The 19219-nt window shown below is 41.7% G+C and overlaps 1 protein-coding gene across 1 annotated transcript; it reads left to right on the forward strand.

Moving 5' to 3' along the window:
• Nucleotides 1-2360: 2360 nt before the first annotated feature.
• Nucleotides 2361-18727, forward strand: LOC110882870. Its single transcript, XM_022130774.1, has 2 exons — nt 2361-3656; nt 16979-18727. Exons 1-2 carry the CDS (start codon nt 2361-2363, stop codon nt 18725-18727), a joined length of 3045 nt encoding a protein of 1014 aa, XP_021986466.1.
• Nucleotides 18728-19219: the final 492 nt, after the last annotated feature.

The raw sequence follows: 19219 nt of genomic DNA on the forward strand, positions 1-19219 counted from the left end.
ATCAAACAACAAATGGGGCCGTTTTCCAAACTCCAGGTGTAGTCAATCAAACACCTCCGAAAATACCCACACAAAACCATGGGGCTGGTCCATCAACCCCACCGGTCCAAACACAGCTGAACTTTTCAACACTTCTAGGGCTACCCGAAGGAAAAACTCTGGCTTCCTGGTACGCCGAACAAATGGCATCCTTAAATCTCGTCTACACACAGCTGACCACACAACAAGCCTTGCTCCAAGAACAAGCCAACCAATCTGTCTTTACTACTCCACAGCAAACGTCTCTGAGCACCCACACGACTCAGCTGGCCAACGCATGGAACTTGCGTCCAGAAAAAGGACTTGTGCCAAACATCAGAAAGCCAAGTGCGCATGACACGCGCGATACTTATGGTGAAACAGAAAGCAATTACGTACAGCACTCCCACCCACAGAGAAGGCCGATACAAAGTCGTTTGGGCGCGCGTAACATGAACGCTGAATGGGATGATGAAGAAGACGACCCGGTGTACAAAGGAGAAAGCACAGTATTCAGCAGATTACACCCAGAACATGAGGCATACAAACCTCCCAAGCGCGCAGGGTACAACCCAAAAGCAGAGCATGATTACACCTTGAGCTATCGTCCAGATGACATGGCCGAAAATTCAAAATTCATCAAAGAGATTGCAACAGCCGCTATCGACAAAACGAAACTGCCACACAACGTGGGCAAATACAATGGCTTGACAGATCCCGATGACCAACTGCAAGTTTTTAATGGCGCAGGAGCAACAGGTGGATGGAATTTACCAACTTGGTGTCATCTCTTCGCTCAAACCTTTGTCGGCGCAGCGCGCGTCTGGTTTGACAGCCTACCAGCAGGAAGGATCAAGTCATGGATCGACTTTCGAGACAAGTTCCTCGCACACTTCTCCCAGCAGCGCAGGCACACCAGAGATCCAGCTGATTGCTTGAACATATGGAGAAAAGATCACGAAAGCGTAGAAGACTTCATCACCAGATACAACAAAGATTGTCTGGAAATTGGAGATGTAGGTGAGAAGATGATGCGCACGCATTTCATGAGGGCAGTAAAATGTGATGATCTGATCAAGCGATTAAAAGGAAGGGACGGAGGACCCAAAGACTGGGAAACCTTCATTGAGGCAACAAAGACCATTGCGCAAACTGACAAACAGTTGACCAGTGATGACAACCGTCAGCGCGGGTACAACCATAACGACCGGCACAACAAAAAGGGCAAAGGCCAATCATGGAAGACATCCGGTTATAGAGAAAGATGCCCAGTAAAAGAGGACGTGCGCCATACAATCAATCAGATCGCCCACCAAAATGAAGTCAAAAGAGAAAACAGAGAAAAACAGTGGACACCCCTAACAAAGACCCCTTCTGAGGTCTTGTCAACTGAGAACCACCAGTTCACACCACCTCTACAGAGGGGTCAAGACCCAAATATTTTCTGTGAATTTCAGAAAGACACAGGCCACTTAACGGACGACTGCTTCAGCCTAAGGCAGGAAATAGAAAGGGCCTTAAGAGATGGAAAGCTCACTCATCTGGTAAAAGGTGGAAAGCGCGACTACCGCCAGATTCAAAGAAGAGAAGAAGGGCCAGACAACAAAAAACTCTGAAAATTAGAAACCCACATCGTTCAAGGGGGTCCACAACGGCCAAGAAAGAATTACAACAAGCGCACACAAGATAACTCATGGCTCGAAAGACAAGTCGTTTTCCCTGTTGTAAGAGGAGGTCCAAGAGAAAGAAGACCCATAGTCATATCTGGGGTAATCGGTCATTATCAAACCGACTACATTTTCATCGATCAAGGGAGCACCACGGACATCATATACGAGAAATGTTTCAATCAATTCGACCAAGAAGACAAGGCGCGCTTAGAACCAGTTGACTACCCATTAACTGGTTTCTGCAACGAAGCCGTCTTTCCTCTCGGCCAAATATCATTCCCGGTGCTACTCTCAGACGGAAGAAATTCAAGAATAGAAGAAGTCACGTTCATGGTGCTGCCCGCACATTCAAGACACGATATCCTTCTGGGAAGAGAGTCCCAAGGAGATTTTAGTATGATTTGCTCTGGACCACATTCAGCTGTTGGATTCCCAATAGAAACAGGGATAGCAATAATATATGCAAGCAAAGAAGTCTTAGCAACGGATGAAATCCGACCAGCAAAAGCAAGCAAACCAGCACCGCGCACAGAAGCCGAAAAATGGGTGTTAAACAGCGCATACCCAGAACAAACAGTTACCTTGGGCACTGCAATGTCTGATCTCACACGCGCGGCGCTAAAAAAGTTGTTGTTTGAAAACATGGATGTGTTCGCCTGGACACCAGCCGACATGGTGGGTGTTCCACGGCACATAGCAGAACACCAATTAAATGTCTCAGAAAGTGCAAAACCTGTGGTACATGCCAAACGCCACTTGGGAGACATAAAACACGACACTATGCAAGAGCAAGTCATGGAACTGTTGAATGCTGGTATCATCAGAGAAGTCCGATACCAAACTTGGATGGCGAGCCCTGTAATGGTACAGAAACCAAATGGCAGTTGGAGAATGTGTGTAGATTACAAGGATCTGAACAAGGCATGCCCGCGCGACTGCTACGCCTTACCAGATATCGATGAGAAGATCGACTCTCTGGAAACATTCAGATGGAAATGTTTCCTTGACTGTTACAAGGGGTACCACCAGGTACAGATGGCCGTCCAAGACGAGGACAAAACCGCATTCTGCACGCCGACAGGGCTGTACTGCTACACCAAAATGCCTTTCAGTCTAAAGAATGCAGGGGCGACCTATCAGAGACTGATGAATGAAACGTTCAGCGATGCCATCGGCAAATACATCGAGGTGTATATGGATGACTTGGTCATCATGAGCAAAGAGGAAAGTACAATGCTAGCGAATATTCAGAAGATGTTTGACACACTGTGCGGAGTAAGCATCAAGCTAAACCCAGCAAAATGTTCTTTCGGCATGGAAGAAGTAAAGTTCCTCGGTTTCATTGTCACGAAGGATGGTTTTAAAGTAAACCCCGAAAAGGTGCAAGCAATCGAGAGAATGCCTTCACCATCGACTATCAAAGAGATGCAGAAATTGGCAGGACGGTTGGCAGCACTCAACCGCTTCCTAGCCAATCACGCAGCTAAATCCTTCCCGTTTATCAAGTCACTCCGCAATTGCATGAAGAAAAGCCAATTTCAGTGGACTCCGGAAGCCGAGAGCACATTCCGAGAGATGAAAGATTGTTTCATACGACTGCCAACATTGATGGCGCCAGTGAAAGGAGAACCCCAGGTATTATATCTGTCAGCATCTGATAAAGTAGTTGGAGCAGTTCTACTCGTCGATCGCCAAGGTGTTCAAACACCAGTTTACAATGTTTCTCGTACTCTGACCGATCCAGAAACTCGGTACGCCATAATGGAAAAACTAGTGCTGGCACTAATCCATGCATCAAGACGGTTGCGCAGGTACTTCGCCAACCACGTCATTCACGTATTAACAAATTACAACATTGGCAACATCCTTGCAAGGCCCGAGATTTCTGGAAGCTTAGCAAAGTGGGCGATAGAACTGGGAGGCCATAATGTGGTTTTCAGACCGAGACCAACCCTTTTCCGGGCTCTCGTTAAAGAAGGTATATGCCGAATCGCTCAGGTCTATGTATGCACCGAACGAAGTCGATGGAGAGTCCTTCATGGCACAATCGGCACAGGGACGACTATCGTCCATGTCTTTGCTAGAGTCGAAGGTATTATTGGGAACAACGAGGTTGTTTGAATGCGATACCAACACTTCTTCTTGGTTATGGTCTTGTGATGAATTTAGAAAATCCATCCTAAGTTCTTTTAACCAATTAAGAATCAGATCTTCTAGTTGAAATAGTTCATCAAGAAGCATTTCTCCTAAAATATCTGGTTGGGCGCTTTCGAGGGAGAGATAAGGATTATTTTTACTTTCGCCCCTCTTAAGGATACAGGGAAACGATGGGTCTATATAGTGGGGCTTATAGTTTAGAAAATAACATTCTAACTCTTTATGTCTGCCTCCACATAATTGACACCATGTGCAATAAGAGTGCCGAAAGAAAAAAAAAATCGTCATCACTCATGTTTGTGTCAGAATTTACCAACCGTCGGGATCTTACGGTTCTGTTTTCAGCAACTGAATCTTGGGCACGGGGGCGTGTTGAGTGAACACGGCCCCGTGTTCAGCTTACTGTCTGACTTAAAACATTATTGCCAGTTCCAAAGATTGGGCACGGGGCGTGTTCAGCAGGCACAGCCCGTGCTGAGCTCTGCAGAAGCTGAAAAATTAAGAAAATCCTAAAAAAAATAAAAACAAAATAAAACGGTGCCAAAAACTTGATGTGCGTTAGGTGCGATATGTTTTAGGTATATATTTTAAGCCCTTTTTACACTTTAGCCAAGTTTTAAATTTATAAAACACGATATTTACTAACACTAAACACACATATGGGCAAGTGCACCCATTGTGGACGTATTATAGTGTTGGCAAGATACCGAGGTCGTCCAAGGACACAAGAGCTTTTAGTACCGCTTTATCCTCAACGTCTAATCAAATCAAAATGTTAGAAAAAGATTTTTAAACTAAGAAAATAAAACTAACTAAATGCTGAAAAATAAAATAAAAACAGATAGACAAGATGAATCACTTGGATCCGACTCGTGTGTTAGTATAACCTTTGATTATTTTCGCACTTTTGCACCTGTTTAAGAGATTATCTTAGTTATTGTAGTAGGCCCCTCTTTTGAAGGCGACGTTACCCTCAACCCAGTAGTTTGAGTCAGCAAGGATACAATCCTAAAGGGTCGGATTATTGAAAGATAATTAATTAAGTTATTAATGCAAATTATGGTAGGCCCCTCTTTTGGAGGTGACGTTACCCTCGACTAAGTAGTCTGAGTCAGCAGGGATACAGTCCTAAATAGCCGGGTTATAGTATTAATAGTAGTTAACTTATGAGGGGATCAAAGAGTTTGGACCCCCGCCATCCAATACCTTTGGGTATTGAAGGAGGTCCTACTAAATTTGACCCAGGTCCATTGCAGGACCTCTAAACGCTGAACAAGGGCAAGACCCTTACCAAACCGTTCCCTTAACCCCCGACCAGGTAGCCAACATACCTCCATATAGACCGTGGAGATATGAATGGTGAAAATCTTTTATTTTATATAGACAGTAAAATAATGCCAAGACACCACGGACAAACGATAAGGAAGAATCACCTTCAACATAAGAAACTAGTTATTAAAGTTATTAATACAAAACCAATTAAGAAGTGCAAAAGATTAAAAATAAAAAGTATTATACTAAACACTTGTCTTCACCAAGTGATGTAAGAGACTTAGGCAAACATGGCCTTGATTGTCAAGAACTCTTACGATCAATCTTGGGTCCCGAGACGACTCACACACTCTATGACGGACAATGGATGATGATGGTGGATGATGGTGTTATGGTGGTTGTGGTGGTGGGTGAAGTGTGAGAGAGGTGGTGTGCCAAGGGATGAGTTGAAATGGCTCCAAGCACTCCTATTTATAGGCTGAACAGAAGCTTGGACACGGCCCCGTGCCCGATGGGCACGGCCCCGTGCCCGTCTGACACTCTCTTTCTTCATTAATTGTAATACGCAATTACAATAAATACGCCTGCAGTACTTTGGGCATGCCCCCGTGTTCACTTGGCACGGCCTCGTGGTGAGCAATAGAAGCTTCTACAGGTTTGTCTTTTCTGCTGCTTCTTGGGCACGGCCCCGTGCTCGCTGAGCACGGGGCGTGTTCAGTCTTCTGCCTTCTCTGTTTTGCTTGGGAGGATGCTGTCAAGGGGTCAGGCAGTCCACTTTCGTTCCCTTTCTTGTATTTATGTTAGATTTAGCTGTCTTTTTGCTTCTTTTGTTAATTTGAGCTCCTTTAATCCTGAAAATACAAAAGGAAGACAAACATACACTTTTTCCAACATTAGTACTAAAAAAGGGTTAGTTTTATGCCACAATTGATATAATTTATATGTTGCATTTTGCGCGTATCAAATACCCCCACACTTGAATCTTTGCTTGTCCTTAAGCAAAAGTCTTTATAATGTGGCTTTATTCACTCCCAAATGGAATGGGTAGAAGAGAAGGTTTTTGGGCTTGTCATATAGTGTCGGGATTTTCCAAGATCGTTTAGGTTTTATTTTTATTTATTTACAATCCTATTCGTCATGATTTATTAAAAACATTTCATAAGATAAATTATTTATTAGGGCATAACATACCTTTTTAAAATTTCATTTATATACAAGTTCACATACCTCACGGGGGAAATCACTCACACTCGGCCGAAGGTGTATTTTTAGTGAATCACTCGAGAGCGGCATGGAACTTATTCCTACCATAAGCTTGCCAAGCAATTAATCCTCCTCCTTTTTAACTTTATACCTTTGTAAATATCAAGAGGACTTTTTGGGTGAAGGGTTAGGCTTCGGCTAAAGGTGGGTAGTTGGGTTAGTGGTTAGTTGAAAAGGGCGAAAAGGCGTAAAAAGCGTCGGTTTTCGTAAAACATTTTGTTTTTGCGACTTTCTATTTTTAATGAAGTATTTATTCAAACAGGCTTTTGTTTGAGGAGCTTTGTTTGTTTATTTCCAACTTCATTGTAATTTTTTTTTGAATAGTCACACGAAAACCAAGCTTTGTTACTAAAATAAAAAAAATGAAAAAGGGTTTTGGTGGGTAAAAGGATTTTGGGTTAAGAAATGAAAAGGTTTAGGCTGAAAGGGGTTAACTAGGGGGAATTTTGGGTAGGTAAAAAGAAAAATAAAAATAATGGTGTTGAAAGAGAAAGGGTTAGTCCTAATGCCTCCATCATTTACTTACTTGGGTTTAAGTTGGTAAGGACCGGGAATGAATTGTCGTGGCAAGTTCTAGAGTCGTAAGAACCAAGCGGCTATTCACACAAGAAACGAAAAATGAGCATTTAGCGTAAAGATGTATATTTGTATGATCAAAAAAGGCTCAAAACTCACTTTTGTGGGAATGGGTTTTTATGTGATCAAGTATATATAATCAAATTTTAATTAAGCTTGTCATGCCGTTTCATAATTTTCTTATGTTGGTTCTTTTTATCACGACGCTATCGGTTGTAAACTTATAAAAATATAACCTTGTTAGACTTAGAATTCCCAACTTAAACTTAGACAAGTAAAAAAAATGAAAATTTTGAAAAAAATTGGGGTGATTAGCGGTTCCAATAGAGTTTTGTGTAAGTCTTGTTATTAGGACTTGCAAAATTCAAGGTTTTAGCATCCCCCCCACACTTAATTTACACATTGTCCTCAATGTGTCCCAAAAATAAATTTTTAGGTTGATTGAATGTGTAAAATGGTGTTAAAAGCAAAGTTTTATGTTACTGACAGTCTGGACACGGCTCCGTGGTGACCGGGCACGGCCCCGTATTCAGGTGCCAGTGACAAAAATTAAAGTAAAGAAACAGAAGCCTGGACACGGGGGCGTGTTCAGTGAACATGGCCCGTGTCCAGTTACCTGAACTGGGCGATTTTCTGCAGGATGTTCAGCAACGGGCCGTGTTGGCTGGGCACGGCCCGTGCTGAGCTTACTGTAATGAAGAAATTGTTGTCGGATGGCCCTGTTTTTGTGCATGGGCCATGTTTCTTGTTTCCCTTGCTATCCTTGACCATCCCGAGTGTGTTTTATTTTTCATAACACCATTCAAACCTTAAAACCATCCATTCATTCATAGAGAGAATTATATAATCCTAAATATTACTAAGTTAGATAAGAAAACACAAGAAGCATAAACCATGCAGCTCTAGCCTACAAGTTATTTTAATTAGCAAAATTTCCAAGAAGCAAATAGTCTTGGTTAGTTGTGGCTTTACAGAACTCCTTCTTCCGGGTATGGCCTCCTCATATGTCGGCGACCCACTCCTCTATCTCTCTTGGGAGGAGAAAAGAGGGCTCGTTAGCGTTAGTTTGAGGAGTTGCGACTTCCACCGGGATTTCTTGTAGATGCTCAAGGGGAGGTTCCGCCGGAATGTCGTCCCACCCGGTAGGGTTGTTAACTTCAAGTGCTAGGTTCCAATCCTCTTGAAGGAGGACGGGTTCCATTGGAGGTGTTACAATAATATTTAACCTCTGGTGCAAGAGGTTAATTTCTTGAAATCTATTTTCCAGCCCTACCGTAAGATAGTTGATACGGTCAATTAGGACCTCCTCTACTAAAGTCATTTCATCGAAGCCTCCCATAATGCTATGACATAGTGCACATGTGTAGCTTCAATGGAAGGTCTTCTCCCTCTTCTACTGTTTGATGAATGCACGGAAGATGTCTCGCTATTTTCACTCGACATTCTACGAAAACAAACTGAAAATAGCTTATTTTGCTGAAACAGTGGTCTGGACACGGCCCCGTGCTCAATGAGCACGGCCCCGTGTTCATCTTTCTGCAGAGTTTTGAGACAAGGAATCTTGAAGTTCTAAGTTATTTTCTGAACTTTTGAAGTCTTTTTGAACATTAGTAACTTAAAACAATGTATACAACTTATTTTTAACAAGATTCTTTGAACAAAACTCAATAATCCCTTCCTTAAAGCTTGAAATTTCAAACTTTAATGGAGGTTTTTGGAGAAAGATGAAGAAGAAGGAAATGGATAAAAGAGGAAAGGACAAGATGGTTTGTTGGAAACTTCTTTTAGAACATACCTAGGATAGTTGAGAGAAGATTCCTTCAAATCTCTGTTCCTAGATGGTCCAAATGTGCAGTATTCTTGGCTTCATTTATAGAAAACGACAGCGCGCTGGATGACGTGCTGTCGCGGTCACAATCAAATTTAATCCAATTACAACTAATTAGCTAGCGGTAAGTGGGTATCGAACACAGGGAGTTTGTGGAATATGTGCTATCTCGATGTATGTCTAACTTCACTAAAGTAAACTAAATTGAAAGAAAAATAAATTTCAATGTTTGGGTTGATTGGTTTTAATTAACTAAATTAAACTAAAGTAGATTACAAATCAAGGTTAAGTTTTGTAACAAGATAAGAGGATAGTGATCATCCCGAGTTTCAGGTTTTAAGGGACAACTAACGTTCATGTTCAACTGGAAAGAACCACATAGACATGGATCATGTAAGATCAATTGTTTGTGATGAAAGGGAACTAAGTACTCGGATTCCTAGAACGCGAGGTTGTTACCCGATGACCAATCAACACATATCCAACCCTAATCCCTCCCATGATATCTTGATTGCCAACGGCACCAAGAACGTATGGTTTAGAACTATGATCAAACATACATCAACAATTTACAAACAACCAATTAAACACCATAATAAACTAACAACACATGCACAGTCTAATATTCCAGAAATTAAAGAACAAACATAATTATCACAAATAAAACCTTACATCCGAGACGATCACCAAGCAAACCTAGCCGCTCATAGTGTTATGAACCATCATCACAATCGAACCTTTGTCCATTGGAATAAAAAACAAAGTCTTCATGTTTAGATCACTCAAGAACACCTTAGAACACCCCAAATTCGCCCCTTAGGAGTTACAAAACGAATGGGAATGATTAGATGATGAAAAGGCACCATAAACAACCTTAAATGAGGGAGTTACAAGTTTCACACTGGCCTCCACCGTAAATTACGGTACCACCGTAAGTTACGGTGGCTTAAAATGGTTTACGGTGGAGTTAAACTGAGTTACGGCATCAATTTTTGTCAGAGTCTACCGTAAATTACGGTACCACCGTAAGTTACGGTAGGCTTCAGCAATCAATTTTTGTTTTCTTCATAACTTTCTCGTTTCAACTCCGTTTTCTTCACCGTTTTCGCCTACGTTCTTATAATTTCATCCTCGATCATGTTATCTTCTTAATTCTTCAATTCTTCAATTTTATTTTTTTCATTTATTCTCCGTCTTTCAATCTACAATCCAGCCGTGTCTATTCGAAGCTTTATTTCCATACTTTTAAGCTCTAAATGTACCTGAAACACAAGCAACCGTAGTTATCTAATTCAAGACAATTACATGATCAAATGAGGGATTCACTCATCTTTTAACACACTTAAGGGTTGTCCCATGGACCACCCGTCACATCCCCACACTTAACCGTTGCTTGCCCCAAGCAACCCATTACAAATCATTTTCAAAACAAGCGATCAATGTAAACCAAGCAAAAACAAACAATCCTTTTACTAACCCCTTTTTAACACCTAACCAATGCACCCCTCGCTATGTCTCTCATCTCGGCAACAAGTAAGCACTAGCAACTATGAGCTAGACACACAAAAGGCAAACGGGTGGTTCACAACTATAGGCTTGTACCTAAATCGATCCTTCTCCTAACAAGTGCCAAACATGAATGCAAATCAAAGGGCTTTAAGGTTGTAACGTGGCTAGGTGTACGGGTAGGAAATGGAATATATATGTAGTAGCGAAGGACTTAACCCGGTCTTTTATTACACAATGAAACAAACAATAAACATGACATAACTTCTATATACAAGACAACTCAACGTCACTTTTTTTTTCTTTTTCATTGCTTTTTCACTTTTTTTTTCTTTTTTTTTTCATTGCTTTTTTTTCTCTTTTTTTTCATTGCTTTTTTTTCTTTTTTTTTTTCAATCAAATATTCAACATAACACTATAACATATCTACACACTACTAAAACAACTACTAACACTATAAGACCGGGTTAAGTCGGGTAAATTTTTGGGAAACTAGCTAAGGGGGAACAAATGATCGGCTTTTAGGCACAAAATGGGCAACTAAATATCCAAAACCCTGCCCCTCTCGCAACCATGCTCATATATATATTAATGAGGTCCAACCCCCCAAATCCCACACTCGCACTCACCAAGACGAGGCTACCTAGTTGCCCTTATCCTTTTTACATTCACATTCAACTAAGGACTCAAACCGTATTAAGGCACAAGTTCTTATGCACCCCCACCCGTTGCCACTCTCATCAAGACAAGTATTATTTATTTACATGTGTGGCTTCAACTCTCACCAAGAACAAAGGGTATTAAGGGTTGCCGGTGCATCATTTGGGGTTAACCACGGTGTTCAAATTCTCACATTGTTTAGCTTGATTTAAAAATTTTCAAAAACCTCAAAATTTCTCCCGACCCCCACACTTGGGATACATTGACCCCAATGTACGGTTTTGGGAAGATTTGATCGCTTAACTCTTTAACATCACCCAAAAGTTGTTCAACTCAAACCACAAATTTCTTTTTGATTTTTTTTATATATATAACTAAAAACACCACCAACTTTCACAATCCATAAACACATCAAACACATTAAACACCACCCATCCGCCCAACCGTAAACTTAAACATGAACATATACAAAGGTGCACAAAATGAGAACAAGACACAACCTGATTAGTAAATCAGCAGTGTTGGTAGTGATGCAGCTGCGGTAATCGAACCGGTTCATAAACATCTCTTGGATTCGCCGATATCTCAATGGGCATGTTGCCAAACATCCTCACACTTGAATCATTGCATCCACGAGGATTGAAACGTAATAACCTGCCAAAACACAAACACAACACCACAACAAAACCAAACAAAGCAAAACAAAACTAAACAAAACACAAATACAATACTCTACAACCTCGGGCTGCCTCCCGAGAGCGCTAAGTTTAAAGGTCTTCAGCCAGACCATACCTGATATGCGTTATGGTGGTCTTAATGCACACTTACCCGCAGCATTTCCAACAAATGCCCGGAAATTTACATGCCATCTCCATAGATTTGTCAGTATATTTGGCATGTTAAAGCTGCTCCTACGGGCTTTGCTAGTCCACTTCATGACATATACCTTAATGTCTGGTTTCACCCTTCTCATCTTGTTCCTCGAACCCTCTTCCCCACACTTGTTAATTTGAATCATTGATATGGGAAGAGGTTCGGTGCACATATCCATCCCATCAGCCTGCTCTACCTCATAATCTGCACACATCATCTGATCTACAAGTGACTCTTCATCAGATAAAGGACTCATTGGTGTGGTATTATCCTCCACAACCTCCTCCTTCATGTGAGAATAATCTCTAATATCATCAGGTAATGGTGAGAGGCGTTATTCTATCTCTATCTTCAATTTTAAAGTATGACACTTAGAAACCAAGCAGCTGATTCGGTCTACATCGGAAAGGTTGGGTGTTGCTAAATATTGCTCGAGTTTGGACAAAGTTACTTCCAATACAACAAGCTCTTTTTCCTCCTCGGTCTCATAAACATAAACACCCTCGGGCTCAGAATATTCTTCGGGATGATATTGTCGATATCCCTGATACGGTCTATAGATGCGCGCTTCCATCATCTTTTTATTCCAATACTTCGGGTTTTCCGAATACACCGAGCACACATCATAATCATAAGTGTGATCGCGACCGCAACAAAAACATAGACCATCCATCCCTGCCTCATAATAAACTTCCTCGTCCCGCTCGTATCCATATGAATAATAGTCATCCTCCATTTCTGATTCATAATCGTCAACGTATGATGGAGGTGGAAGCTGTGAAACATAAGACACCGGTTTTCCATGTGCCCTCCTGTAGTGAGCCTCGTGGCAACCAATACATGGATGTCGTGGACCCCCGCACAATCTACACGTAAATAAGCTGAAATTTGTGTAATGCCCTGTCATCCTGCACAACACAACTCAACTACCAAGTGTAAATCATGAACATAAAAGAAATCTTTTTGGTTTTTTTTATTTTTTTTTTCAAACTAACACACAAGATAACACACGTTGCGCACTACTCCCCGGCAACGGCGCCAAAATTTGACGTGCTGTCGCGGTCACAATCAAATTTAATCCCAACTAATTAGCTAGCGGTAAGTGGGTATCGAACACAGGGAGTTTGTGGAATATGTGCTATCTCGATGTATGTCTAACTTCACTAAAGTAAACTAAATTGAAAGAAAAATAAATTTCAATGTTTGGGTTGATTGGTTTTAATTAACTAAATTAAACTAAATTAGATTACAAATCAAGGTTAAGTTTTGTAACAAGATAAGAGGATAGTGATCATCCCGAGTTTCAGGTTTTAAGGGACAACTAACGTTCATGTTCAACTAGAAAGAACCACATAGACATGGCTCATGTAAGATCAATTGTTTGTGATGAAAGGGAACTAAGTACTCGGATTCCTAGAACGCGAGGTTGTTACCCGATGACCAATCAACACATATCCAACCCTAATCCCTCCCATGATATCTTGATTGCCAACGGCACCAAGAACGTATGGTTTAGAACTATGATCAAACATACATCAACAATTTACAAACAACCAATCAAACACCATAATAAACTAACAACACATGCACAGTCTAATATTCCAGAAATTAAAGAACAAACATAATTATCACAAATAAAACCTTACATCCGAGACGATCACCAAGCAAACCTAGCCGCTCATAGTGTTATGAACCATCATCACAATCGAACCTTTGTCCATTGGAATAAAAAACAAAGTCTTCATGTTTAGATCACTCAAGAACACCTTAGAACACCCCAAATTCTCCCCTTAGGAGTTACAAAACGAATGGGAATGATTAGATGATGAAAAGGCACCATAAACAACCTTAAATGAGGGAGTTACAAGTTTCACGCTGGCCTCCACCGTAAATTACAGTACCACCGTAAGTTACGGTGGCTTAAAATGGTTTACGGTGGAGTTAAACTGAGTTACGGCATCAATTTTTGTCAGAGTCTACCGTAAATTACGGTACCACCGTAAGTTACGGTAGGCTTCAGCAATCAATTTTTGTTTTCTTCATAACTTTCTCGTTTCAACTCCGTTTTCTTCACCGTTTTCGCCTACGTTCTCGTAATTTCATCCTCTATCATGTTATCTTCTTAATTCTTCAATTCTTCGATTTTATTTTTTTCATTTATTCTCCGTCTTTCAATCTACAATCCAGCCGTGTCTATTCGAAGCTTTATTTCCATACTTTTAAGCTCTAAATGTACCTGAAACACAAGCAACCGTAGTTATCTAATTCAAGACAATTACATGATCAAATGAGGGATTCACTTGTCTTTTAACACACTTAAGGGTTGTCCCATGGACCACCCGTCACTGGACACGGCCCCGTGTCCAATGGGCACGGCCCCGTGTGAAGATAGAATTCTGACACAGTTTGTCCGTATTCTGACGTAAAGGTCAGAAGGGAATCTTTTTGGTGAACACGGGGGCGTGTTGGCTGGACACGGCCCCGTGTCGAAGGACTGTTTATGAAGTTTGTCTACTTCTAAGGAACTTATCCGGATCGGGTGGTTCCTTACTGGATGGAACAACCCCAAAGTGCCTAAGATACCTTAATTGCTCTGGACTAAGACGAGAACGCAAGAGGTTGTCGGTGAGGGTAATTCCTATGTTTATTTTAGGTGGACAAGTCCAACCCTTTTCCGGGCTCTCGTTAAAGAAGGTATATGCCAAATCGCTTAGGTCTATGTATGCACCGAACGAAGTTGATGGAGAGTCCTTCATGGCACAATCGGCACAGGGACGACTATCGTCCATGTCTTTGCTAGAGTCGAAGGTATTATTGGGAACAACGAGGTTGTTTGAATGCGATCCCAACACTTCTTCTTGGTTATGGTCTTGTGATGAATTTATAAAATCCATCCTAAGTTCTTTTAACCAATTAAGAATCAGATCTTCTAGTTGAAATAGTTCATCAAGAAGCATTTCTCCTAAAATATCTGGTTGGGCGCTTTCGAGGGAGAGATAAGGATTATTTTTACATTCGCCCCTCTTAAGGATACAGGGAAACGATGGGTCTATATAGTGGGGCTTATAGTTTAGAAAATAACATTCTAACTCTTTATGTCCGCCTCCACATAATTGACACCATGTACCATAAGAGTGCCGAAAGTAAAAAAAAAAAATCGTCATCACTCATGTTTGTGTCAGAATTTACCAACCGTCGGGATCTTACGGTTCTGTTTTCAGCAACTGAATCTTGGGCACGGGGGCGTGTTGAGTGAATACGGCCCCGTGTTCAGCTTACTGTCTGACTTAAAACAAGATTGCCAGTTCCAAAGATTGGGCACGGGGCGTGTTCAGCAAGCATGGCCCGTGCTGAGCTCTGCAGAAGCTGAAAAATTAAGAAAATTCTAAAAAAATAAAAAGAAAATAAAAAAAATTGATTAGGCCGTTGATTCCTAACTTTCTTAAAATCCTTGTGTCCCCGGCAACGGCGCCAAAAACTTGATGTGCGTTAGGTGCGATATGTTTTAGGTATATATTTTAAGCCCTTTTTACACTTTAGCCAAGTTTTAAATTTATAAAACACGATATTTACTAACACTAAATACACATATGGGCAAGTGCACCCATTGTGGACATAGTATAGTGTTGGCAAGATACCGAGGTCGTCCAAGGACACAAGAGCTTTTAGTACCGGTTTATCCTCAACGTCTAATCAAATCAAAATGTTAGAAAAAGATTTTTAAACTAAGAAAATAAAACTAACTAAATGCTGAAAAATAAAATAAAAACAGATAGACAAGATGAATCACTTGGATCCGACTCGTGTGTTAGTATAACCTTTGATTATTTTCGCACTTTTGCACTTGTTTAAGAGATTATCTTAGTTATTGTAGTAGGCCCCTCTTTTGAAGGCGACGTTACCCTCAACCCAGTAGTTTGAGTCAGCAAGGATACAATCCTAAAGGTTCGGATTATTGAAAGATAATTAATTAAGTTATTAATGCAAATTATGGTAGGCCCCTCTTTTGGAGGTGACGTTACCCTCGACTAAGTAGTCTGAGTCAGCAGGGATACAGTCCTAAATAGCCAGGTTATAGTATTAATAGTAGTTAACTTATGAGGGGATCAAAGAGTTTGGACCCCCGCCATCCAATACCTTTGGGTATTGAAGGAGGTCCTACAAATTTGACCCAGGTCCCTTGCAGGACCTCTAAACGCTGAACAAGGGCAAGACCCTTACCAAACCGTTCCCTTAACCCCCGACCAGGTAGCCAACATACCTCCATATAGACCATGGAGATATGAATGGTGAAAATCTTTTATTTTATATAGACAGTAAAATAATGCCAAGACACCATGGACAAACGATAAGGAAGAATCACCTTCAACAAAAGAAACTAGTTATTAAAGTCATTAATACAAAACCAATTAAGAAGTGCAAAAGATTAAAAATAAAAAGTATTATACTAAACACTTGTCTTCACCAAGTGATGTAAGAGACTTAGGCAAACATGGCCTTGATTGTCAAGAACTCTTACGATCAATCTTGGATCCCGAGACGACTCACACACTCTATGATGGACAATGGATGATGGGGGTGGATGATGGTGTTATGGTGGTTGTGGGTGGTGGGTGAAGTGTGAAGTGTGAGAGAGGTGGTGTGCCAAGGGATGAGTTGAAATGGCTCCAAGCACTCCTATTTATAGGCTGAACAGAAGCCTGGACACGGCCCCGTGCCCGTCTGACACTCTCTTTCTTCATTAATTGTAATTCGCAATTACAATAAATGCGCCTGCAGTACTTCGGGCACGCCCCCGTGTTCACTGGGCACGACCCCGTGGTGAGCAATAGAAGCTTCTACAGGTTTGTCTTTTCTGCTGCTTCTTGGGCACGGCCCCATGCTCGCTGAGCACGGGGCGTGTTCAGTCTTCTGCCTTCTCTGTTTTGCTTGGGAGGATGCTGTCAAGGGGTCGGGCAGTCCACTTTCGTTCCCTTTCTTGTATTTATGTTAGATTTAGTTGTATTTTTGCTTCTTTTGTTAATTTGAGCTCATTTAATCCTGAAAATACAAAAGGAAGACAAACATACACTTTTTCCAACATTAGTACTAAAAAAGGTTAGTTTTATGCCACAACTGATATAATTTATATGTTGCATTTTGCGCGTATCATAAGGCAATGGAGAAAGCTGAAAGACAACAAGCAGAAGAACCATGGCTACTATACACAGACGACGCGTCTAATGAAGATGGCGCAGGCGCGGGACTTAGGCTGGTAAGTCCAGACAAACACGAATTCACGTACGCCATCAGGCTAGACTTCAAAAGCACGAATAATGAAGCTGAATACGAAGCTTTTCTCGCCGGTCTGAGATTGGCAATCAAGATGGGAGTCAGACACATTGAGGCGCATGTAGACTCCATGTTAGTAGCCGGACAAGTCAATGGGCAGTACGACGCCAAAGGCGACGTGATGGCGCTCTACTTGAATCAAGCAAAAACATTGTTGCAAAACTTCTATTCCTACAAGGTGCACCACATCAACCGGAGCGAGAACAAACCGGCAGACGCATTAAGTAAACTCGCATCCACAAGCTTCCAGCACCTAGCCAAGGATGTGCGCATTGAAGTTTTGAGCAACCCATCGGTACCACTAAGAGAAGTAAGCGTTATTCAATTGGGAACAACGTCGTGTATGACTCCGATAATCATGTATCTTCAATCTGGGATACTACCGGAGAACAAAGCCGAAGCAAGAAAAGTTCAATACAAGGCCGAGCACTACCAGATGGTTGATGGAATCCTGTACCGAAAATCATACCTCGGGCCATTGTTGAGATGTGTCAACCCAGAAGACGCGAACTACTTGATCAGAGAAGTGCATGAGGGAATCTGTGGCATACATGTCGGACCGAGAATGGTGGTAGCAAAGGTGATGAATGTCGGGTACTACTGGCCCGGAATGCACCTAGACACAGTAAAGGCTTTGAGAAAATGCAGCGGGTGCCAGAGACACGTTCCCAAGACGATGCGCCCAAAGAATGAATTAGTCTCCATAACAATGGCGTGGCCTTTCCAACAATGGGGATTAGATATGGTGGGCCCCTTTCCTGAAGCCCCAGATGCAGTGAAATTCATCATAGTCGCGACGGATTATTTCACAAAATGGGTAGAGGCGAAGGCACTAGCGTCAACCACATCTACTGTGGTACGGCGTTTCATCTGGGAACAGATAATCTGCAGATTCGGGCTGCCCCTGAGAATCATCACCGATAACGGGACGGATTTTGCTGCAGAAGATCTCCAACGATGGTTCAAAGAGTTACACATAGAGCATACGTTCTCCTTGGTTGCGCATCCGCAGGGGAATGGTCAAGTAGAAGCCGTTAACAAGAGCATTGTCGACGGCATCAAAGCACGACTGGGAGAGCAAAGAAGAGACTGGGTTGACGAATTGCCAAGCATATTATGGGCCCATAGGACGATGCCCAAAACAAGCAACGGGGAGACACCGTTTAGCTTAGTCTCTGGGTCAGAGGCTGTGATACCAGCGGAGATCGGGTTGCCATCACCAAGAATGCTCGCCATGAACATGATAAACAATGAAGAAGAAAGGAGGTTAGATCTCGACCTCCTAGAAGAAAGGAGAGAGATGGCAGCAATAAATGAAGCGAAATACAAAATAAAGCTGGAGAAGTATTACAACTCCAAAGTCCGAATCTGCACCTTTAACCCGGGAGATTACATCTTGAGAGACAATGAGGCATCCAACGCTGAAAAGCCCAGAAAATTAGCTCCCAAGTGGGAGGGTCCTTATGTTGTAGATGCAGTACTCGGAAAAGGGGCATATAAGCTACGCACCCTGGACAACAAAGAGGTTCCACGAACCTGGAATGCCCAGCAATTAAGGAAGTGCTATATGTAAACAATCGAAGTTCCATATGTACTTGCAACGACCGCATTGCCAACACATTTAATAGTAATACAAGAAGTGTTTGGCTATTTCTATCTCATGTGAATTTTTTTGTCACAACTGCATATATTACTTTGGGCATACACGAAAACATCAATGGCTCCACCCTAGGAAACGTTGTAGACCTCCAAGGCTCGTCACAATCAAGTGCACAGCCGGGCCAAAAACACAACCAAAGCCTACAAAACGCCAAATCAAAACTTTGTGCCCACATAAACACGAAAACATCGATAACATGGTAAATAAACATTGTAAGACCCCCAAAGATGAACACAGCTGGGTCCACACAATAACCTGTAAATCGATCACTTCGTATTCACGAACCAACCTGCGCACATAAACGACAGAATAAACGTTGTAACTAACACAACACAACCTGTCAGCGCCATCATTCATTCATGATACCTAATCAAAGTAATTAGACATGCACATATTGTAACGATA

The sequence above is a fragment of the Helianthus annuus genome, chromosome 10, assembly GCF_002127325.2.
Source record: "Helianthus annuus cultivar XRQ/B chromosome 10, HanXRQr2.0-SUNRISE, whole genome shotgun sequence".
Classification (NCBI taxonomy): domain Eukaryota; kingdom Viridiplantae; phylum Streptophyta; class Magnoliopsida; order Asterales; family Asteraceae; genus Helianthus; species Helianthus annuus.

Excerpts from the sequence above, each read along its gene's own strand:
- LOC110882870 (XM_022130774.1), top strand. The coding sequence starts at position 2,361 with ATGGTGGGTGTTCCACGGCACATAGCAGAACACCAATTAAATGTCTCA. Across the intron at positions 3,657-16,978 it reads CAACCCTTTTCCGGGCTCTC|GCAATGGAGAAAGCTGAAAG; the intron begins GTTAAAGAAGGT and ends GCGTATCATAAG.